The sequence below is a fragment of the Hemitrygon akajei genome, chromosome 7 (genome assembly GCF_048418815.1).
Source record: "Hemitrygon akajei chromosome 7, sHemAka1.3, whole genome shotgun sequence".
In the NCBI taxonomy this organism is placed as follows: Eukaryota; Metazoa; Chordata; class Chondrichthyes; order Myliobatiformes; family Dasyatidae; genus Hemitrygon; species Hemitrygon akajei.
The window spans coordinates 66,260,713-66,285,803 of NC_133130.1; the positions used below are offsets into that span (position 1 = coordinate 66,260,713).

The 25,091-nt window shown below is 41.3% G+C and overlaps 1 protein-coding gene across 5 annotated transcripts in view; it reads right to left on the bottom strand.

Annotated features, from left to right (window-relative positions):
* The window catches only part of pde10a (phosphodiesterase 10A), a 443,486-nt gene that overhangs the window by 107,415 nt on the left and 310,980 nt on the right, over nucleotides 1–25,091 (bottom strand). For 4 of the 5 annotated variants that reach the window (XM_073051085.1, XM_073051087.1, XM_073051089.1 and 1 more), the window contains 5 exons: nucleotides 24,047–24,190; nucleotides 18,893–19,048; nucleotides 18,224–18,274; nucleotides 7,204–7,262; nucleotides 6,463–6,514 (listed from right to left, as the gene is read on the bottom strand). In XM_073051085.1, coding sequence (XP_072907186.1) covers nucleotides 6,463–6,514; nucleotides 7,204–7,262; nucleotides 18,224–18,274; nucleotides 18,893–19,048; nucleotides 24,047–24,190 — 462 coding nt within the window. The remainder of the gene's footprint in view (nucleotides 1–6,462; nucleotides 6,515–7,203; nucleotides 7,263–18,223; nucleotides 18,275–18,892; nucleotides 19,049–24,046; nucleotides 24,191–25,091) is intronic. The other variant, XM_073051084.1, reaches the window with a different exon arrangement.

The window sequence follows — 25,091 nt, forward strand, 5'->3', positions numbered from 1 at the left end:
GATAGAGCACACAGGATCTTTTCCAACAATACCGCAAGACTGCGGACCATGATCTTTAGACTTCTACGGTACACCGATCCTGGAGGGTGAGAGGAAAGCCAAACCTACTCTCCCTGATGGCACCCAGCTGCAGTTCTTCGCCGACTACAGCCCCAGCACGATGCAGGAATGGCAGGGATACAAGGAGATCCGCGCTAAGCTTCGACAGAAGGGGATCGACTCATTCCTCCTATACCCGGCGATTTTGAGAGTGATGTCGTTTAACTCAGCAGAGGAAGCGAAAGAATCTCTGAAATCATCGGTGCTGGGAGATATGGAAGAAGACCCTGGGCGAAGTCCACACGCCCCTCGGGAGGAGGTGGAAATGCATTAAGAGCTTGGACTAGCCTGTATGCGCAATCTAACAGGCACGGGCAAGTTAACATTCAGGTGTTAAGTTCTCTGGTTATTCTTTTATTGGAAAGTCATTCGTTGCATTTTTGTATTTAGTTAATTAAGGGGCCAATTCGTTTCTGAGTATTGCAGGTCAGAGTTTTAAGGTGCTATCAATATACTCAAATGTCATACTTCATCAAGAATGAAGCTGTAAAACATCAGTTTGTTCTGAATAACTTTAGAACGTTATGTCTCCAGTAGACTTGTTTACGTTCCTGGGCGCCAGATAAGACGGCACTGGCGCCATCGCCAAGCAACGATCTGTTAAAGCGACAGTCTCTCGCAAGAGAGCTGTTGGGGTCTTGATTATATGTTATACTATATTTGAGACAGAAATGGTTTTAATTATATAGGTTAATGGGTTTGTCCACATTTTTTCTTGTCTCTTTGATGTGATTGTCTATGAGAACTGCTTTACCTATCTAATTTGTTGTTGCTAGAGGGGGGTGGTTAATGTCAGTGTACAGTGTCTGACATTGTTAAGTGACACTCACAGGTGTTACAAAGTAAAGGGTTGAATGCGGGGGGGGGGGGATGGAAAGGGGGTAAATCAGGGCTCCAACACCAACTTACAACAACAGATCCAGGGGAAGATGAGCAACACAGATAAATTAGAAAATCTTACTATTGTATCATTTAATGTTAGAGGATTAAACTCTCCCTACAAGCGTTCAAAGGTTTTGGATTTCTTACGCAGAAAGAAAATAGATATTGCGCTGTTACAGGAAACACATCTTAAACCTAATGACATTCCCAGGGTTCAAAACCGCTTTTATATAAATCTGTTGTGGCATTAGCTGATGGTACTCGTACCAAAGGAGTTATGATATTAATGAGACGTAGTATTAATGTAGCAATTGAAAGGACTGGCTCCGACAATGAAGGATGTCTAGCTTTTTGCTGTACATCCACTCAGGGTAAAAAAGTTGCATTCATTAGCCTATATGCCCCAACTATATTCGAGGTTGAATTTTTTCCCTCAATTACCTCACAATTACTGAAGTTAAGTGACTACCAACTATATGTTGGTTTGGACATGAATGCTTTGGTAAACATTAACCTCAATACATCTTCCTCAACTATATCAAGCGCGCAAGAATCTGCTTCCAAAGCACTTAACCTTTTTCTAACGGATTTAAATTTAACTGATGTGTGGAGGGTGCATAATCCATCTGTTAAAGACTATACCTTCTTCTCCACAAGACATAAAACTTTCTCTTGGATAGATTACATTCTTGTATCCTCTGGTTTGCTGCCTTTAGTACACTCAATAGAATTTTTGCCCAGACAACCCAGTCTGATCACAACCCAGTCATATCTACTTTTAATTATGGCAAAATTAAAAATAAGGCTGCTAGGTGGAGGTTTAACTCCACCCATCTAAAAAACGATGAATTTCTATCACAACTGAGAACAAAACTGACAGAATTTATAAATTTAAATAAAAATAGTGTCTCAGATGTGACAGTGATTTGGGCCTCCATCAAGGGTTTCTTATGAAATAACACCATATGGTTCAGTGCCCATCTACATAAAAGCCGGCTTCAAAAGATTTCCACCCTAGAAGAACAATGTAAGGTTTTGGAGAATGATCTCAAAAGGAGATATACCATAACAAAAGAAAATGAGCTCAAAACAAAACAAGCAGAATTAAATGATTTGTTAAGAAGCAGGGCAGAATATATGATCTATATACCCAAACATAAGTATTATGCAGAAGGCAGTAGACCAAGCCATCTTTTGGCACTAACGCTCAAACAACAGGAAGCTAAAAGGTCTATACCAGCGATTAGATGTGCTAAATGTAGAGTAGTGTCTTCAACAGAGGAAATAAACGAGACATTCAAGAATTACTTTAAAGAACTGTATACAAGTGGCTCAGTTCCTTCTGAGAATGACTTCACCGATTTTTTTAGTGGATTAGACCTCCCTATGTTGTCATTAGAGGACACCGAAACACTAGACTCTCCTGTTACACTAGATGAGCTACTTAAAGCAGTCAAAGCTACAAATAAGGGCCGTATGCCAGGTATAGATGGCATACCTGTGGAACTTTACCTAGCACTTTGGGATATTCTTGGACCAGTATGGTTAGAAACATTAAATTATGCTTTTGGGAATGGCACTTTCCATAGAGATCTAAACACAGCCCTGATCACAGTTATACCTAAGCCCGGTAAGGACCCCTTGGAGTGTGCCAATTACCATTCAATCTACTTGATAAACGCCGACCTCAAGATATTTTCCAAAGTCTTAGCCAGTAGACTTGAGACAGCAGTTGGGAAAATAATTAGCCCAGATCAAACGGGCTTTATCAAGGGGCGTTTCGCATCTGATAATATTCGTCGGCTCTTACACATACTGAGTACAACACATAAAATCCCGCCTGCCTGTGGCCTGCTATTTCTAGATGCTGAAAAAGCGTTCAATCACCTTGAATGGTCATATCTTTGGAGAGTTCTAAAAGAATTTAAGTTCGGCGATAAATTTATCAATATGATTCAAACATTGTATGCTAACCCTTCAGCCTGGGTATGTGTGGGAGGAGGTTTCTCAGAGTTATTTGACATAGGATGGGGCACACAACAAGGGGACCCTTTGTCCCCTTTAATTTTTACTTTATCTATTGAACCGCTTGCACATTTAATTAGAAACTCTCTTCAGATCTCCCCTATTACAATAGGTACAACTTCACATTCGATATCACTTTACGTGGACAACACGCTAGTTTATATGGCAAATGTTCAACAAACTCTCCCCTCTGTTTTAAAAACATTGGAGCAATTTGGATTTCTTTCAGGATACAAAGTTAATTTGTCAAAATCAACACTGATGCTAATTAATACAAATAAAAGTGAGGTGTCTCTCCCTCCCCAGATTAAGGTTACAAATGAGGTCCGCTACCTGGGTATTGAAGTTAATACTTCCCTATCATCTGTGGCTCAAACAAATTACTCTTTAATTTTGAAAAAAATAGAAGATATTAATAGATGGAGACACATGCCAGCATCAGTCCCAGCCCGTATATCCCTGCATTAATTTTATCACCTCAATGATCCCACTTGCACCTCCAGCAGGATATTGGCAAAAACTGGACTCCTTACTACGATACTATGTTTGGAACGGTAAACAACCTAATATAAAGTGGTCAGCTCTACTATTCAAAAAAATTGGATGGGGGATTGGCATGTCCAAATTTTAAATTGTATCACTGGGCATTTGTATTAAAAAGGCTTAGCTATTGGATGGAGGAGGATAAAGTTTCATTACGGAAAAATATAGGACAAGAGCTAATAGTACCAATAAGGTTGAAGGACTTTCTCCTTATAGGTATGTCTACCAAAAAATGTGATTTGTATTACGGTCCAAATTTAACCCATATGCTACAAGTGTTTAGAGCAGCAGAAAAATTCCTAAAATTTAAAAGTGTATGGTGCAAATCATCTCCATTATGGAACAATAGTCATTTTCTATCTGGCGGGAAACCATTCACTAACAGAACTTGGGAGGATAAAGGTATTGCTACTCTTCAAGATATTAATGGGGCAAGTACTATCCTTAGCTTTCAAGAACTGATATCTTATATATCGATAAACACTCTCTTTTCTTCTACCTCAGAGTAAGATCAGCTTGTAAAGCCTACGGTGTTCCCTGGGGGTCAGATTTAAAGGACCATCACATTTTAAGTTGGATACAGGGTGCTCCAGGACAGATACTGTCATATATCTATGATAAATTAAACTCCCAGAATTATATGCCCACATCAGGAATGAAAGCCTGGGATAGGGACATATCTGAATTGGGACAAGACTTAGACTGGGATGCGATTTGGGATAATGCTGCCGGTGCTTTGAAAAACCCAAATCATCGGTATATTCACTTAAAATGTTGTCTTAGAGAATATTTAACACCGAGAATTAGGCATCAAATGGGACTGGTTCCTGACCCATATTGCTCATTTTGCCCCCACGGAACCGTTGGCTCTTTTATGGGAAAGAGTATGTTGTATGGGAACGTCCAGGGGTTTTTGGTTTATGGGGGAAGGTTATCAGTACTCTTACAGAACTAACGGGGGTACAATTACCAATGGACCCTGCTGTACATCTTCTAAATGATGGCTCCCACCTTTCCCTTACAGATAAAACACGCAAAGTCTGGCAGGCAGGCCCGACTGCAGCTAAGAAGATTGTAGTCCAGCGTTGGAAACCTCCCCATGATATTTCATATACTCACTGGCTTCAGAGCTTTTTGGACATTTCTTACTTGGAACTTTCATCAGCAAGAGTGAATGATGCACGACCAAACACAACCTTAATGTGGACAAGTCTGATATCAAACTTAAAAGATCTTTTGTTAAAATAGGAATTCTTTGTCTGTGTATGCACTACTATTCAGTTGGTTGGTGGAGGGGAGAGGGGTAGAGGGGCGATGGTGAAGAAGGTTGGGGGGTGGCTGGGTTAAACAGTCAAAATGTAATCTGCAATTGGTTGTATTGAATATAATTTGTTGGTGTTGCAATAAAAAATTAGTAATAAAAAAACTATTACTTTAAGTCAGTGTGTTTCAATTAAGATTCGCTGCATCTTGGTTTCTCAAAATTCACATTAAATCCCCCTCAATTTGCCTTTATTACAGTGAAATCAGCTTCAGACTAGTAAATCCCTCCACTTAATTACAATTTCCCAGCCCTGGGAATATCCTCATTAATCTCATTTGCCCTTTCTGTGGAGTGACAACCACTGCCATATGCAGTACTCTTAGCTACAGCCCCACTGAAGCTTTATATATAGTGTTCTCATATGACCTCCACACTCTTTGCTGCAGATTTCAAATTTGTTTATATAATTTAGTTATATAGATATGCAAAATTAAGTATATTAAAATAGGTATTGGCATTTAATATAACTATCATGTTTCTTTATCATCAAGCTGTTGCAACAACTATTGTTCTAGATTTATTGGCATTTATATCACAAGCATAAATGTAAAATCAACTGGATGTATTGACAATCAATATACTTTGAATTGGACTAGATCTTTTATCTACATAGATGATCATCTAGAATGCTAATTTACATCTACATAACTGTGCAGAACCCTGGGACTCGCCTGTGCCAAGGAAGCCCAGCTTTCTATGCTGTCCATTCACAAACATTCAAGCTAAAATAATTATTCTGACAGTAAGGTAACCCATTGTGTGGAGAGAGAATCTGGAGGGCAGAGCACGATTGCAGGGGTCACACGAAGTTGGACCTCACCAATCAGCTTCCTACTTAAAGGCTGTAGTAAGGGACACGCGACAACAAAGGGAAAGCTCCATGGGCGACAATCAGCAGGAACTGGCAGCTCCCCAATCAGCTTAAAACATTCATAATATCAGAAGATTACAAGTATACCTTGGCTTATTGTATTATTAGCAACACAAAATCTTCCCTCTGCCTTATTGCAAGTAGTCTTACAGTTGCATTCTTAACTAAACTAGGTTTATGGTCATTTAAACACTGAATCCGTTTGTTTCTTAAGAATTTAGGCAAAGATAACATCACAGTTAAGGAGTTTCACTATCTTCAAATATTTCACAGTAAAGGAGTTCAACTGTTTTAATGATCTTCAAATACATCACGCTGTTACAAATTACAAAATGTCAAGACAACACTCTGTTCCTGAACATTTACATTTCAATAAGCACTAACATTTATCATAGACTTCTTTAAAAATGCAACCCCTTCCATTTCTTCTACTATAACTTACAACTGGCACTGATTTTCCATAGTTAACAATAATTTTTCAATCTTGTGTCCATCTCTAAACAATATCTTTACACATTTAAGTAAATGGATAGGCAATACAATCATGAATGGATGGCATGAGCAAATGCAACAGGAACAGTGCCAAATGCTTGTCTTTCATTCTGAAAGGAAAGCGTTAATTTTAAAAAAGGGCAAATCATACTTCCATTTCAACTTCTTTCAGTTAAACACCACTGCTAAAATCTAGATTCTTCCAGCTGCATAGATAAGTACTCACCATAATGTGTTCAAGTAGTGAATCTATTGCCAATATATTATCAAAATAGGTTCTGTATGGGGGGGAAAAAGTGAATAGTAAGTTATTTACACTACTCAGTGATTTACATTTATTTTGGATTAACCTGTTCTTGCTTTTGAGCAAAGTCTACTTAGCAAGCACCAAACCAGTTCTACAACTGAAAACTAGGTGTTTTAACATACGAGATTCCTACTTAGAATATAGAACAGCACAGCACAGGAAGGGGCCTTCTGGCCCACCATCACAGCTTGCTATAGCATCTGCTCTGCCTCAGACTGCAAGAACCGCAGAGAGCTGTGGACACAGCTCAGCAGATCACAGAAACCAGCCTCTCCTTTTTGGGCCTTGTCTACACTTCTCACTGCCTCAATATATCAGACAACATAAAGGCCCCAACATTCTCTCTGCTCACCCACCCCACCCCCATCAGGCAGAAGATACAAGAGCACACACCACCAGGCGCAAAGACAGCTTATATCCCATTGTTATAAGACTATTTAATGGACCCTTACTATGGTACGATAGGTTCTTGACCTCTCAGCCTGCCTTGCTTTAGCTTTGCACCTTAATGTCTAACTGAAACCATAATTTCATTAACACACTTTGATCTAAGGTATCCTAATTCAGATTTTTTATGCTTCGTAATATAATGAATTGCAGAGATTGTAAACACTATCTACTAAAAATTATTTTTTCATATTAAAGACATTAATCACCTACTTGGAAACATCCAGTAGAAAATCGTTCAATTCAGTTTGTTTGGCAAGACCTTTTGACACCTGAAAAATAAGACTACACATTAGGGTAACATTTAAAAGACTTTTTTCTTCAATACATTTAGATCTGAGTGTCTTTGGCAGTGATTGTATGTATGCATGCAAAAGAGAATGCTTATGTGGTGAACTACATATACCTGTCTGGACACGCCCCCTGATAACTGCTCCTGTGGCTCCTTCCACAGACCCCTGTATAAAGGTGATGGAGGTCTGAGCCTGGCCTCTCAGTCTCCAGGATGTAGCTTGGTGGTCAATCACTGCTCGTTCCTTCTTTCAGTCAATAAAAACCGATATCTCACTTTTACGTCTCAGAGTGAGTTATTGATGGTGCATCAGCTTATATGCAGGTAATCAGTGAACTTTGTATGTCTGCATTTCGTGAGAGTGTGCATTGATGCGAGATTTTTTTTGGTTAATTCACATGACGTGGGTGTAACAGCACAAAGGCCACATTTATTGCACATCCTTAGTTGACTCAGAAAAGGCTGTGGTGGACGGGTTTATTTTGCAGCACTGCAGTCCATCTGGAGAGGGTGCTTCTACAATGCATATTCTTGGATTCTGACCCAGGGACAATAATGGAATATTGGTATGTGCTCACATAATATAGTGCTTCACTTGAAAGACTTCAGCTAGATGGCCGGTGTCTCTTTCACAATGGTGTGTCTGTCTACAACTAGAAGGCATAGGCTTAAAGTGAGATTCAAAGGCTATCTAAAGGACAAATGTTACACACAAAGAGTAGGTGGCATCTGAAATAAGCTACCAAAGGAGTGGTGGAGGTAGAACAAGTAAAAACATTTAAATCTAATCTGGACTGATGCTTGAATAAGCAAGCACAGAGGGATATGGAATTAATGCAGGCAAGTGGGTTGTTATATAAACAGTGGGCTGAAGGACCTGTTTCTATACTGTACAACTCTATAATTTTAAAGGGATAGAAAACTAACCTTATAAATACAAACTCCGTTTCCAGAAAAGTTGGGATATTTTCCAAAATGCAATAAAAACAAAAATCTGTGACATGCTAATTCACGTGAACTTTTATTGAACTGACAAAAGTACAAAGAAAAGATTTTCAATAGTTTTACTGACCAACTTAATTGTATTTTGTAAATATACACAAATTTAGAATTTGATGGCTGCAACACACTCAACAAAAGTTGGGACAGTGGCATGTTTACCATTGTGTTATATCACCTTTCCTTTTAATAACACTTTTTAATCGTTTTGGAACTGAGGATACTAATTGTAGTAGATTTGCAATTGGAAATTTTGTCCATTCTTGCTTGATATAAGACTTCAGCTGCTCAACAGTCCGTGGTCTCCGTTGTCTCATTCTCCTCTTCATGATGCGCCATACATTTTCAATAGGAGATAGATCTGGACTGGCAGCAGGCCAGTCAAGCACACGCACTCTGTATCTACAAAGCCATGCTGTTGTAGCCCGTGCAGAATGTGGTCTGGTATTGTCCTGCTGAAATAAGCATGGACGTCCCGGGAAGAGACGTCGCCTTGATGGCAACATATGTCTCTCTAAAATCCTAATATACGCCTCAGAGTCAATGGTACCTTCACATACATGCAACTCACCCATGCCGTGGGCACTAATGCACCCCCATACCATCACAGATGCTGGCTTTTGCACCTTTCGCTAATAACAATCAGGATGGTCGTTTTCATCTTTGGCACGGAGAAGTCGACGCCCATTTTTTTTCGAATACTAGCTGAAATGAGGACTCATCTGACCACAGCACACGGTTCCACAGTCTTTCGGTCCATCTGAGATGAGCTCGGGCCCAGAGAACTCGCCGGCGCTTCTGCATAGAGTTGATGTACAGCTTCCTCCTTGCGTAACACAGTTTCAAGTTGCATTTCTGGATGCAGCGATGGACTGTGTTAAGTGACAATGGTTTTCCGAAGTACTCCCAGGCCCAGATGGCTATAATTGTCACAGTAACATGACGGTTTCTTAGGCAGTGCCGCCTGAGGGCTCGAAGATCACGCGCATTCAACAGTGGTTTCCGACCTTGCCCTTTACGCACTGAGATGTCTCTGTATTCTCTGAATCTTTTCACAATATTATGTACTGTAGATGTTGAAAGACCTAAATTCTCTGCAATCTTGCATTGGGAAATGTTCCTTTTGAACTCACTAACAATTCTCTCACGAATTTTGGCACAAGGGGGTGAGCCACGACCCATCCTTGCTTGCAAAGACTAAGTCTTTGATGGACGCTACTTTTATACCCAGTCATGATACCTCACCTGCTACCAATTAGCCTGCTTAATGTGGAGTCTTCCAAACCGGTGTTACTTGAATACTCTGTGCACTTTTCAATCTTATTTTAACTCTGTTCCAACTTTTGTTGAGTGTGTTGCAGCCAACAAATTCTAAATTTGTGTATATTTACAAAATACAATTAAGTTGGTCAGTAAAACTATTGAAAATCTTTTCTTTGCACTTTTGTCAGTTAAATAAAGGTTCACGTGAATTAACATATCACAGATTTTTGTTTTTATTGCATTTTGGAAAATATCCCAACTTTTCTGGAAATGGGGTTTGTACCTTTTGCTTATTTGAAGTAATTGCAGATACACTTATTTGCTTGCTCTGACTGACCATGGCTCTGTTTTGCTGCTCCCGAGTTTCCTGAGATCTGTGCATTCGTTTGAAGCTGGGCTCTCACTTGCTCTGAAAGAGCCAGTTTAAACTTTTACGTACATGCTTCTGTTTACACCAGAGCTGCGGTTCAGCTTCTTGTCCCTGGGAGAAAACATCACCAGTAGACTATCCTGGCCCAATGACGTAGAAGCCTCATCAGAGAAATCTCATCACAGTCTCTACTTTTTTTTGTAGGTTAAAGAGATTTGACATATCCCCTTTGATTTTCACCAATTTTTAACTGATGCATAATAGAAAGCAAATAGGAAAGGAGTTTGTACAGGGTTTGTTTTTTAGAGCAGTTATGTGAATAACCAGAGGCAAATATAAAGTAACTGAGGAAAAAAAGATACCAAGAGATGAAGAAACTTATTAAATGAAGGAAGTATATGATGGAAGGAGTAAATTTAATAACAACTTGTTTAAGAGAACAGTATATAAACACAAAAAGTAAGAAGAGAACGCAAGTAGTGAAGGGAAGCCAGATTAATTGTATAACATTTTAACAGTGATGATGAACCAATTGTCTCCTTCTATCAATCAGGTTAACACTGTCTGCAGCACACTGCTTTCACTTTTTTAGCATTAATATAGTCCTGTGTTAGTACTTCACCATGTTAGCAACTCTTTTTCAGCCTTGTACTGCGTTCAACAGACACTTTCATCCTCCTCAGCAACTCTGAGCTGGTTATTCAACTTAATGGAATACAGGATATGCCAGGCAGGGGATTGTGACAACACAGAATGTTACCCAGTTGTCAGATGCTGCAGCTGTTCTTATGCTGCCGGACTCACAAGTAAAAATGAAGGACAGCCTGGACAGGCTGCAATACAGCTAAAAATTACATTGTCTCCGGAGTTAATGGCAAATGTAGGGGAATTATAACAGTATAAAGTAAGGAGGATTTAGTCCAAACAACTGATGCCTGAGATATCAAACACAAATGTTGTATTCCTGTTATCATCTTGACAGGAAATAGAGCCTGTAGGCCCAAATTTCCCTTGGAATGGTGATACCATGACCTCTGGTTACCTATATGCTCATGGAATGCAGCATTGGCCAAATCTTCCAGTGGCAACTTGGTGCTTGAAGCAAGCCCCAGCCCAGTTGATCACAAGGCCCTTGTCAGCACGAGATCTGCTTGATTATAAATTTCAGAGAATTGTTTTGACAAGCTTTGAAGTTTTGTCTCTAGACTGAATAGACCGAAAGTGCTATCAAACAGCTTGAATGTAAATGTCACTCACATTCAAAAGCATCTAAAATTTATATATACTATTGAAAAATTGGAAAGGATTTGAACACACAAAAAAAAACAACTTAATGCATTTTAAATAAAAATAAAAAGTGTAGATTACCTGCACATAACTTCCTTTTTTTGGAGTAATTTCTTTTCATTAAAATGGAATTGTTAAACCAGTGCCAGATCTTAACTGGCTAAGTGTGGCGACCCACTTACCAGTGCACTTGATGCGGCTCACAAATCGGTGCGCCCCGGCATTGAGGCCGGTCCCAAAAAGGGCGCCAAGTCTGCTTCACCAGCAAGGGGAAAAGCCCGGGCGCGGAACGGGACTGCGAATACGCCCCCCCCCCCCCCACAGTATTCCTGCCCGGAGAGGGCGGGATCAGGAAGGTTTTAAAGCAAGGCTGTGAAGTTTGAATAAACCTTTTTTGCAACTGCAGCTCATCGACTACGTGTTGTTATTTCAGCGCTGCGTGTAGCACATCACTACAATTGGTGACCCCAATGGCCCAAACGATATTTGGGCCGAAGATGAACGACGCCGCATCTGTTCATGCGGTTTCGTTAAAACTGCCAAGCTTCTGGACGCTGCGACCTCACCTATGGTTCCAGCAAGCAGAAGCCCAATTCCACATTCGGCAGATAACCTCAGAGGACACCCGTTACTACTACGTGGTGAGCTCCCTCGACCAGGAAACAGCGGCCCAGGTTGAGGAGTTCATACAGTCTCCCCCAGCGGATGGCAAATACACGAAATTCAAAGCCCTGCTCATAAGGCCTTTCGGACTCTCATGGTGCGAGCGAACTGCCCGCTTACTGCACCTGGATGGTTTGGGAGACAGACCGCCATCGGCTTTGATGAACGAGATGCTCTCCCTGGCCGGAAGACACAAGCCCTGCCTCATGTTTGAGCAGGCATTCCTGGAGCAGCTGCCCGAGGACATACGCCTGCTGCTGTCCGACGCGGATTTCAGTGACCCCCCGGAAGGTGGCGGCCCGGGCGGACTTGCTGTGGAAAGCCAAGAAGGAGAGTAGGGCGTCCGTCGCACAGATCACCAGGCCACGCTCCCGGCAGCAAACCAGACCAGGCCCGGCCACAGAGGCAGGGGTGAGGAGGCCAACGAACAATGGTGCTTCTACCACCAGCAGTGGGGCGCAGAAGCCCGCCGCTGTAGCTCGCCCTGCAAGTTCCCGGGAAACGCCAGGGGCTACGGCGGCTGGCCATCGGGATAGCCTCCTGCATGTGTGGGACAAGCGGTCGGGACGCCGCTTTTTGGTCGACACCGGAGCCGAGATCAGCGTCTTACCTCCAACGAGTTACGACACCCGCAACAGGGCACCGGGTCCCACCCTGAGGGCCGCGAACGGCAGCACAGTAAGGACCTACGGCACCCGTACGGTACGGCTACAGTTCGGCTCCAGTCAGTTCACGTGGGACTTCACACTGGCCGCCATAGCCCAACCGCTCCTGGGAGCTGATTTTTTGCGAGCTCACTGTCTACTGGTCGACCTGCCCAGGAAGAGACTGGTCCACGCCGAGACCTTTCAGACGTTCTCCCTGGGTGCAGCCCAGTTGCCGGCCTCACACTTAGACTCCATCACGCTGTCCGACAACGACTTTACCAGAGTCCTGGCGGATTTCCCATCAGTTCTGGCACCGCAGTTCACGGCAGCCATGCCCAGACACGGGGTTCAGCACCACATCCCGACACAGGGACCACCCCTCCACGCCCGTGCTCGAAGGCTTCCCCCGGACAAGCTCCAACTGGTGAAGGAGGAGTTCAAGAGGATGGAGGAATTGGGGATCATACGGCGGTCCGACAGCCCATGGGCCTCCCCCCTGCACATGGTGCCCAAAGCAACAGGGGGCTGGAGACCATGCGGCGACTACCACAGGCTGAACGAGGCTACAACACCGGACTGCTACCCTGTGCCGCACATTCAGGACTTTGCAGCAAACCTGCATGGCGCCCAAAGAGGATCTGCACACCTCGTCGGCCAAGTTAGTGTACGGCGCACCCCTGGTCGTCCCAGGAGAGTTCATACCAGCCCCAAGGGGGCAAGAGGAAGAACCGCAGCATCCTGGGCAGACTACGCGAGAGGCTCGGTAACCTGGCCCCCATACCCACTTCGCAGCATGGGCAGAGCCCGACCTGCGTACCCAAAGACCTGCAAAACTGTAAGTTCGTTTTTGTATGACGGGGCGGACATCGGGCACCGCTACAGTGGCCCTACGAGGGGCCATTTATGGTGATCAGAAACAACGGGTCCACATTCATGCTGGACATTGGGGGGAGAGAGGAGGTTTTCACGGTGAACCGACTCAAACCGGCCCATGTGGACTTGGCGCAGCCGGTCGAGATTCTGGCACCACGGCGCAGAGGCAGACCTCCCAAACAGAGTCCGGCCCAGACTGTGGACATTGGGGGGTGTATTGCCGGTTCTGGGGGGGGGGGGGTTATGTGGCGACCCACTTCCCAGCGCACTCGAACTGGCTCACAAAGTGGCGTGCGCCGGCATTGAGGCCGGTCCCAAAAAGGGCGCCAAGTCTGCTTCACCAGCAAGGGGAAAAGCCCGCACGCGGGACAGGACTGCGAATACAGCCCCCTGCTGTATCAGGAAGGCTTTAAAGCGAGGCCGCGAAGTTTGAATAAACCTTTTTTGCAACTGCAGCTCATTGACTACGTGTCGTTATTTCAGCGCTGCGTGTAGCACACCGCTACAAAAGGTTCATTTTCTGATTTCATTGTGTAATTGCAGAAAGTTTGCACTTAATTAATAAAGTTCAAAGTACTTATACAGTATACAACCCTGAGATTTGTCATCCCACAGGCAGCCACAAAACAAAGGAAACCATGGAACCTGTTTAAAGAAAAACCCCACGCAACAAAGGACATCAAACACCCAACGCACAAAACAAAAAAACTAACAGCAAAGAGCGAGTAAGTAACACACAGAACATTAAACATCAAACCACAGAGTCCCTGAAACTGTCTAGGAGCCACAGCTACCAGGTCAGTTAGTTCAGCGCTGTGTCAGCGGCTGCAGACCACAGCACACAGAGCCAGTTCCACACCAAAACATCTCGATCAAATTGTTCAAGTAGCAAAAGAAGAGCAAACAAAAACATACGGAATATGAACTGCAGAGTACTCAAAAGTGAGTCCACAGTCATGAAGCGTATTCAGTGCTTAGGAAGGACCTTAAACGTTAAACTGCAGAGTCCCTAAAAATTAGTCCACAGCCACAAGCTGCCAAGGCGATCGAACTTTGCTGTGTGAGACCCAAGACTTATGCACCTTCTGCCGGCAGCAACAAGTGGGAGACTGGTCAAACACAGGTAGGGTTTCTACACTACTAACATACTTCGGGTCCCCACCACTAGAACCTAACCCATTTGTGACCATAACTATTCTTAACACCCCAACCCACCCCAAGTCTCAAATGAAGCTCAATCACACTTGCCACAAAGTGAGTGGAAAAAAAGTCCTATCCAAGAAAATTGGGAATATGGAAATAAAAGCAACAAAATGAATTAAACAAAAATATGATTTTTGCCTTTAATGGTAAAATGAATAAAAATAGAGATTAGCAGTGGACATTTATCCATATGATTAATTTCCATGTTTGTTTGAAAGCAGAAAATACAAAGTAGCTACAAAAATTCTTGATTTTGGTAATGCTGACTACAACATGATGTGACACAGGTAAAATGACAGAAGATGAGTGGGAGGAACTGCTGCTACACTTTGGAAAATTGTTCATGTCACTTAGCTACTTGAAAAAGCTGAGAAGGATAATTCATGGCTAGCAAACCTCTCTGAATTCTTTCAAATAACTGAAGTAGAAGGCACAGAAATGTCTATTCAGATTAATATGGATTTCCAGAAAGCTTTTGGTAAAGTCATTCAGACCATATGAAATAAGCGTTGTCTCACAGCAATCTCTATTAGGGTCTCAACTATTCATTGTATGTGATGAGTCAGATAATGGAAGAGAAAGCTAGACTCCATTTTGTATCGGAAAGAAAGCTAAGAAGCATCGTAAATATTGTAGATTTAAATATAAAGATGAATCACATTGATAAAACATTGGCAAATATATTTCAATTGAAGTAAATACAAGGTCAACAACAATGAACTCTACATAGAATGGAGTGGGGTGGCAGCATGGAGATGCGTCTCCATCAAAGGAGGTGTAAGACACTCCTTTCCTCCTCTGGCCTGCAGGTAACCCTTGGGCAAGGTGCAGCACCTGTTTAGCCCCCCGATAAGGGTCACCTGAAGCCATGGGAGCAGGTGGTGGATGGTTGTATGAGCAGCTGGTGCATATCACAGGTTCTAGTTATGCGACCATTGATGCCAGGCAGACAATCTCTGAAGAGTATTGATAAAGGCCGGGGGTCACCCATCTTGTAAAGACACTGCTCAGAAGGCAGCAAAGGCAAACCACTTCTTCAGAAAAATTTACCATTAATCATAGTCATGGAAAGACCATGATTGCCCAGGTCGTGGTCGTGGAAAGCCCACGATCGCCCATGCCCAGGGCACGTAACAAACGAACAATAGGGTGGAGTATTTCAAATACAATAAAAATTAGAAACAGTGGAAGAACAGAAGGAACTGGTGGAACAAGATGTAATGACAAGGTCATTTTAGGAATGAATTCTCCTACATTTAAAAATTGCTAAAAGTTTGTAGCTTTCTGCAAATTAATGCAAGATCAAACTGTTCATCTTATAATTGAAACTTAGAGCTATTGAAGGACTATTTACAGGCTCAAGGAGTTAACAGCTTCCTCCTTTTCTTGAATAAATCTGAGTTCATACCATAGACTGAACGAGAATAAGTTTATCAACATACATATGCATGTGCTTGCACAGCAACAGAAACCGGTACGGTCAGGTTCTTGTTCAATACCAGCCAGGCAAACTGGGGTAGAGTTTGCTGATTTTGCATGGAATCATTTTGGGCCAAGCAACAGAAGCAATTGAAAGAGCTGAAGGTAGCTATTGGTGTTATGCAAAGCAGTTGTTATACCAATTTAATTTGGGTGTCGTCAAATGAGCGAAGAATTATGATTTATGAGAAATGGAATAAAATTAGAAAAAATACACTTTTATACATGAAAATGAATGTTCTGAGTAGTTTACCTTAGAATGCAAGACTATTGATTAAACATTATTCCAAGTGTGTAACCAAAAAATTATATCACCCTTCACTCTCTGCAAAAGAAACTGAACAATTTCTTTTCTTTGGTATTCACTAAGGAGAAGGATATTGAATTGTGTAAGGTCAGGGAAACAAGTAGGAAAGTTATGGAAACTATGACGATTAAAGAGGAGGAAGTACTGGCACTCTTAAGGAATGTAAAAGTGGATAAATCTCCGGATCCTGACAGGATATTCCCTAGGACCTTGAGGGAAGTTAGTGTAGAAATAGCGGGGGCTCTGACAGAAATATTTCAAATGTCTTTAGAAACAGGGATGGTGCCGGAGGATTGGCGTATTGCTCATGTGATTCCATTGTTTAAAAAGGGTTCTAAGAGTAAACCTAGCAATTATAGGCCTGTAAGTTTGATGTCAGTGGTGGGTAAGTTAATGGAAAGTATTCTTAGAGATGGTATATATAATTATCTGGGTAGACAGGGTCTGATTAGGAACAGTCAACATGAATTTGTGCGTGGAAGGTCATGTTTGACAAATCTTATTGAATTTTTTGAAGAGGTTACTAGGAAAGTTGACAAGGGTAAAGCAGTGGATGTTGTCTATATGGATTTCAGTAAGGCCTTTGACAAGGTTCCGTACAGAAGGTTAGTTAGGAAGTTTCAATTGTTAGGTATTAATATTGAAGTAGTAAAATGGATTCAACAGTGGCTGAATGGGAGATGCCAGAGAGTAGTGGTGGATAACTGTTTGTTAGGTTGGAGGCCAGTGACTAGTGGTATGCCTCAGGGATCTGTACTGAGTCCAATGTTGATTGTCATATACATTAATGATCTGGATGATGGGGTGTTAAATTGGATTAGTAAGTATGCAAATGATACTAAGATAGGTGGCGTTGTAGATAATGAAGTAGGTTTTCAAAGCTTGCAGAGAGATTTAGGCCAATTAGAAAAGTGGGCTGAAAGATGGCAGATGGAGTTTAATGCTGATAAGTGTGAGGTGCTACATTTTGGTAGGAATAATCAAAATAGGACATACATGGTAAATGGTAGGACATTGAAGAATGCAGCAGAACAGAGTGATCTAGGAATAATGGTGCATTGTTCCCTGAAGGTGGAATCTCATGTGGATAGGGTGGTGAAGAAAGCTTTTGGAATGCTGGCCTTTATAAATCAGAGCATTGAGTATAGGAGTTGGGATGTAATATTAAAATTGTACAAGGCATTGGTAAGGCCGAATTTGGAGTATTGTGTACAGTTCTGGTCACCAAATTATAGGAAAGATGTCAACAAAATAGAGAGAGTACAGAGAAGATTTACTAGAATGTTACCTGGGTTTCAGCACCTAAGTTACAGAGAAAGGTTGAACAAGTTAGGTCTTTATTCTTTGGAGCGTAGAAGGTTGAGGGAGGACTTGATAGAGGTATTTAAAATTATGAGGGGGATAGATAGAGTTAACATGGATAGGCTTTTTCCATTGAGAGTAGGGGAGATTCAAACAAGAGGACATGAGTTGAGAGTTAAGGGGCAAAAGTTTAGGGGTAACACAAGGGGATTTTCTTTACTCAGATAGTGGCAGCTGTGTGGAACGAGCTTCCAGTAGAAGTGGTAGAGGCAGGTTCGGTATTGTCATTTAAAGTAAATTTGGATAGGTATATGGACAAGAAAGGAATGGAGAGTTATGGGCTGAGTGCAGGTCGGTGGGTCTAGGTGAGAGTAAATGTTTCAGCATGGACTAGAAGGGCCAAGATGGCCTGTTTCCGTGCTGTAATTGTTATATGGTCATTACATTGTACTACTTCAAACCATCTGTTCTAGAAATTGCTGCATTTATACGTTTATATTTTCAATGCTGAAGATTTGATACAAAATCAGGAAATAGCAAAAGCTTACCTGGATTTGATGTATTGCCACCAAAGCCCACGCTAAATTTGCAGTGGCAACCTGGAGCAAAGAGCATAAAAGAAGTTCAACCAGTATTGTCAAACTAAATGTGGAGAACATTTCTGTTCACTCCTCCAATCTTCATTCCCTTGTGCTGAAGGCAGTGTCTCCATTTTGGGATGGTCAGCTTAACATTTCCCCAGTAAGCGCTCATTTTTCATATATTCACTTTTAACATGCATTGCCGAGGCCATTTGATCTCTGAGACCAAGCTGATTCCATGTAACTAAAAGTCCATCAATACTATTCAATAATTAGATACAGAGACCCACTAGAATTGTTGCCTTCCAAACCTAGGGATGCTATCAATAGTAGTGATTTCAATTTATAATAAACAATATCTACTGAGGTCAACCCCCTCGGTTTACAAACAAATTTTCTGTTACGAATGGGTTAGCATCTCACCACAGTAAGTTTTACATTCTCCTGCTGTGATGAACTGGCATAATAATCAACTGTCAGTGTTTATTTTTAAGATTCACAGCACAGAATACATCCCCAAATATTCTTGGGTGACTGAGATTCAAAAAGATTAGATGAAAGTGCTAACTGGACAATATGTTCAAGTTTCAGAAAGAGAACCAAGCTTTGAATTCATAATCTACAGCTGGAACCAACCTTCTGTTGGTTGATGTCAAAGGCATCTTTGCTGAAATATCGATGCAGTTCCAAAACACCTATTAACTCATCGCCGGCAGTGATTATTGGTAAACAGAGAACAGATTGGATAGGACTTGCTGATTCCAGCCCCGTCCCTTTGGGGAATCTTTTGTCCTAAAAAGGAAGGAAAAGAGAAGGCTCATACAAATTTTGCAAGTACCTCTTCACAGTTCTCTCACAGAGAAGTAAACTTTTTATTAATCTCACTGACAAAGGCAGCATTTACTGTTCATCAGAAGGTGTTGGTTGAATTGCTGCAGTCCTTCCAGTGAAGATATCCCAGAGTGCTCTTGATTCAGGAGTTCAAAGACTTAGACCCAGTGATATATTTCCAAATGTTAACAAATTGTGACCTGAAGGGCAACATGTAAGTGATGTTGCCCCACATGTCAGCAGCCCTTGTATTTCTGAGTGGTAGAGATTTTGGGCTTAAGGGATGCCACTGGAATAATTGTATGCATTTTGTAGATGGTTCACACTGTGTCTACTGTGCACTGGTGGTGGGGAATATTAATGTTTAGGTAGTTGATAGCTTGTTAATCAGATGGAATGCTTTGTCCTAGATGGCATTGAATTTCTCAGAGATATTGGAGTTACATTCATCTAGGATATAGGTGAGCCATCACATTAAGCTGTTTAGGTGCCTTATCCATGATAAAACACATTTGAGATGCAGAAGATTAACCAATTGCAAGATATCCAACCTCTGAACTGCTCGTGGTTATGGTTCTTATGTACCTGATCTAGTTACCAGTCAATTATGATCCCCAGGGTGTTGATGAGCTGGGGTGGGGCAGGGGGAAGTCATCTATGGTAATACCAATGACAGACTCCCTTTTGCTAGGGATGATCCTTGCCTGGTGATTTTGTAGATGCTATGTTACCTAACACCTATCTGTTCAAGCCTGAAGTTTTTAGCTCTTGCTGCAGGTACAGATGGTCCACTGTAACTTCTGGTTAAATTTCCCCAGATTCTTATGGAGGCAAATTTACTGAGGAGCATAAAGTAAGAAATAAAACAACTAATAAGTGTTTTACAGAGCATTTTAAAAGAAAAAGAAATGCTAAGGTAGATATTAATTGCTCTACCTAAGGAAGGAAATAGCAGAGATTGTGAATAATTATTTCAAGATTCAAGATTGTTTAATTCTACATCCAGAACCAGCTCTAGAACTCTGCAAGCCCAGGCATGACCTATCTTAAGAGTGAAAAAGCAACTCCAAGTGAAGTTAGGGATTTAATTGGGTACACATTAGCTGTGGCAGTTTGCAGGCCATTACTTCATACAAGGCAAAACCTAATATTATAAATGACTGTGATGCTTCACTTCCCAATGAGCTGAATACCTCTTATGCAAGCTTTGAAAGGGCGAATAAAACTATACCTGTGCAAATCCCAGTAGCACTTGTGACCCTGCGACATCTGTCTCAGAGGCTGACATCAAAGCAAGAGAGTGAACCCTTGCAAGACATCAAACCCCAATGATGCACCTGATAAGGCACTGAAAACTTGTGCCAACCATATGCCTGAAGTGTTGAAGAAAATCATGGCTGCAGTCAGAGATTTGGACATGCTTCTAAAGGGAATCAATCATACTGGCACCCAAGAAGAGCGGGGCGAGCTGCCTTAATGACTATCACCCAGTAGCACTCAGACCTACGTTGATGAAGTGCTTTGAGAGGCTGGTCATGGGTCAAACCAACTCCTGCCTAAGCAAGGATCTGGACTCCCTGCAATTTGTCTATTACCCTAACAGGCCTACAGAAGATGCAATCTCACTGGCTGTGATAACCTGGACAACAGCAATACCTACGTCTGGCTGCTGTTTATTGATTACAGCTTGGCGTTCAAAACCATCATATCCTCAGTACGAATCAACAAGCTCAAAAACCTGGACCTTTGTACCTCAATCCTTGACTTCCTCATTAGAAGACCATAAGACATAGGAGCAGAAGTAGACCATTTGGTCCATTGAGTCTTCTCTGCCATTCAATCATGGCTGATCCCTTTTCCCCTCCTCACCCCCACTACCTAAATGACCGCAGACAATGCAGATTGGCAGTAACATTTCTTTCATGACAATCAACACAAGCACACCTCAAGGATACGTGTGTGCCTAGCCCACTGCTGTACGCTCTCTAGACTCATGACTTTGTGGCTAGGCACAGCTGTTGTTACAAAACTGTTGTTGGCAGAACCTCCAATGGTGAAGAGGAGGTGCATGGGAGTGAGACAGATTGTCTGGTTGAGAGGTGTCACAACAGCAACGTCCACCTCAACATCAATAAGACCAAGAAATTGGAAGGGGGAAATTGGGAGAACACACATCAGTTTTCATTGAGGGGTCAGCAGTGGAAAGGGTGAGCAGCTTCAAGTTCCTGGGTGTCAACCTATCTGAAGATCTATCCTGGACCCTACATATCGATGCAATTACAAAGAAGGTACAACAGTGGCTGTACTTCATAAGGAGTTTGGGGAGATTAGGTATGTCAAAGACTTCAGCAAATTTCTATGGCTGTATTGCGGAGAGCATGCTGACTGGTTGCATCACCATTTGGTAAGGATTCATCAATGCACAGGAAAGGAAAAAGCAGCAGAGGGTTGTAAATTCAGCCAGCTGCATCATGGGTACCAGTCTTCCCTCAATTGAGGACATCATGAAAAGATGATGCCTCAAGAATGCAGCATGCATCTAGAAGTACCCTCATCACCCAGCATATGCCCTCTTCTCATTACCACCTTCAATGAAGAGGTAAGGAGCTGAAGATGCAGACTCAGTATTGTAGGAACAACTTCCTCCCCTCCACCATCAAATTTCTGAACAGTCCATGAACACTATGTTCTAATTTCCTTTTTTTGTACTATTTATTTTTTATGTATGATCGTAATTTATAGCAATTTTTATGTTGAACTGTACCACTGCCACAAAACAACAAATTTCACAATATATATTAGTGATAACAAGCCTGATTCTGAATGTTTGTGTTTTTTCAAAGTTCCCAAGATTCTAGAAAGTCACAACGGTATTGTTCCAATTTAAAGGACAGTGAAACAGGATCAGTCTGTATTACATTTGTCAGTGGGGAGGAGAAGCTAGCATTCATTATTAAGAAAGGGGTTGCAGGATATTTAGAAAATTATAATGTAATCAAGCACAGGCAACATGGCTTCATTCAATAGACACTGTGTTTGAGAACTGATTAGAGTTCTTTTGGATGTTTTTAGTGAGACTTCCAGTCATCTGACAAGGAATCAAGTAGTTCTTGAACAAAGTAAGAGAGCATAGCTTTGGAAGTTAAACATTAGCATGGATAGAGGACTGGATGATAGAGAGTTCAGGTCAGTCAAGCTGGTAGTCAGTTAGGTGCCATAGAGATAGCAATGGAGTCTCAAATAATTAGAAAATATATTAATAACTTAGATGATGGCAGCAAGTAAATTATAGTAAAATAATTCTGAATGACAAGTGGGAAAAACAAGTTATAAGGAAGATACAAACAATCTACAAAAATAAGTGAGTGAGTGGGCGATGATTTAGCAAATGAAGGATAATCTAAGAAAATGTGAGATTTCCCTGCACATGGAACACAGAAATGAAAATGCAAGTAATTAAGGCAAATAAAAGGTGCAAAGGTGATGGACAAGAAAAGTCAGAAATTGAAGGTTTTATAAATAAGAGTTACATGTAGACTGTGCATGACCTCAGAGCATCTAAAAATGTTTAATGCCAGTGAAGTCCTTTCAGAAGTAAACAAAATGGTAACTAAAAAGTGAAGGGAAACAGCAATGCTGCATCCACAAAAACTGCTGCTTAATTTGCAGCCTGAATCTTGCATGAAATTTAGGAACCTAGTAGCGGTGCAGCAGAAATTCACTGAGATAAGAAATTCCCACTGCCCACCAAAGCTTCTCTAGGCAATATCTCCCATTTCAAGAATGCCCACTCCAGGCTCTATCGTGGAAAAAGTCTACCAAGATTCAAGTCTACCAAGTCTACAGGAAAAGATTCAAGGATGTGCTCAGAGCCTCCTTGAAGAAATGCAAAATCTCCACCACCTCATGGGAATGTCTGGCTCATGACCAAAGTAAAAAGAAGCATTCAGGATGGTAGAAACCCTCAAAGTTCTGCATCAAGAAAACGCAGGGGTCCTGTTTGAATGGTGGAATAAGAGGACATTTGTCCATCCCATCAGCAGTGGCTTATGCAGTTCCTAAACTGGTAATATTAGCAACCACAGAAGCTGGAGTGGAAACGAGTCAGCCTCAATCCAGAGGGACTGATCAAGAAGAAAAGCTTGTTAAAGCTGTAGAATTCCTGCTACATGTCACAACATCCACAACAATTTTCCAAAATATCAGTCAATAAATATCCTTAACAACTAGTTCAAAAGTGCATTCAGAAAGTATAAAGATGTGCACCATACAGACATTTCAACAAAACTTTCCGTGGAATGATTCCCACCTGTGTTGCAAATTGTTTGGACACATTTGGTTCAATGCATTCCAGGATTTTCATTCAACACACACAAAATGCTGGAGGAACTCAGCAGACCAGGCAGCATCTATGGAAAAGAGTATAGTTGATGTTTCGGGCCGAGACCCTTTGGCAGGAAATTTCATTCCTTCAGTTTGATATCATTAACATATTGACACACAGGGTGGCAAGCAGCGTGGTAGTCAGTGTAACACTTTACAAGCCAGTGAGCTGGGTTCAATTTCTGCCTCTGTCTGTAAGGAGTTTGTACATTCTCCCTGTAACCACGTGGATTTCCTCTGGGTGCTGTGGCTTCCCCTCACAATTCAAAGATATATAGGTAAGTTACGGGCATGCAATATTGGTGCCAGAAGCATTGTAGCATTTGTGGCCTGTCCCCAGCACCTCCTCAGACTGCGTTGGTCGCTGATGCAAATGACATATTTCACTTTATGTTTTGACATACAAGTGACAAATAATGCTAATCTTTATCTTTATAAATTTTTATCTTTGTAACTCTGAGTTAATCATGAGATTTCTGACATATAAGGATTTAACAACATTGAAATTTCAAACACACACAAAAAAATCATCTGTTCTGAAAAACTGCACAGCTAATTTATGTTATTCATTCTTACCCCAGCAATATCTTCTACTAGAAGTGTTTTTCTGAACTTGGCTACATACGACGCTATTGTGGTGCCATATCCAACTTGCCCTATAGGAGTAAGTCGCTGCTGTTTATCTTTTAATCCGACTGGAGTAAACAAGTAAAGTGTCTGCTGGAATTAAAGAAAAATAAAACAATGAGACCTTACTGATTACCTCAAAATTAAAGAACAAATTTCTTATTTCAGTTTTTCTCTGAGAATTGGTCATTTGTGGGAGGATTGTTTATTTTTCAGAACCTCATTTTGTCTTTACCTTTGTTTAAACAGAGAGCTGATTTAGAACCACTACACCATCTTATCACTAATGTAACATCCCTTACGTGGTGTTTTACCCAATGTTATATAATACAATTCTTCTAATGCAAGCAGACTACACTCAAAGGAAAGCTAAACTTAAGGACTAAACTATAATGTGGTCTGAAGTCAAGCAGATATGATAGAACTCGAAATGAACAACGTTGATCAGAATAATAAGTTATGGTATAACACTACTATCATCAGTTAATGATGAAGGAAAATGGGATAATGAGAAGATAGTTGTTTGTATTGGATTTGCCATGTTTTTTGTGGGTTGAACATAATTCAATAATTTTCCATATGTGGAATTGTATCTGTTTTTAAACTGACAGAATGGACATTAGGATTTCACAGAAAGTTAAATCAATTTATCTTAGACTTTAATGATTAAAAATGTTCTTAATTGGTTGTAAAATATTTAGGCATCCCAAAATTGTGAAAGGTTCTATGAAATTTAAGTCTTCATTTTCCTGTACTAAACCTTAGTAAAAGTATTTTTTTCTCTCAAAATAGGTCTGAAATCTCCTGATTCCATTTCTAACTCAATAACAAAAAATGATCAGCTCAAGTCTGAAAGTCATTTAGCTTTAGCTGCATGTAGGCATGCAATTTCATTTTCTGAGGTGATTCAAATAGAATTGAATATTGCATAATAATTATCAAATGGTAAATTTTGCATTAATTTTATCATTAGTTATCAAAATAATCGGTGTTG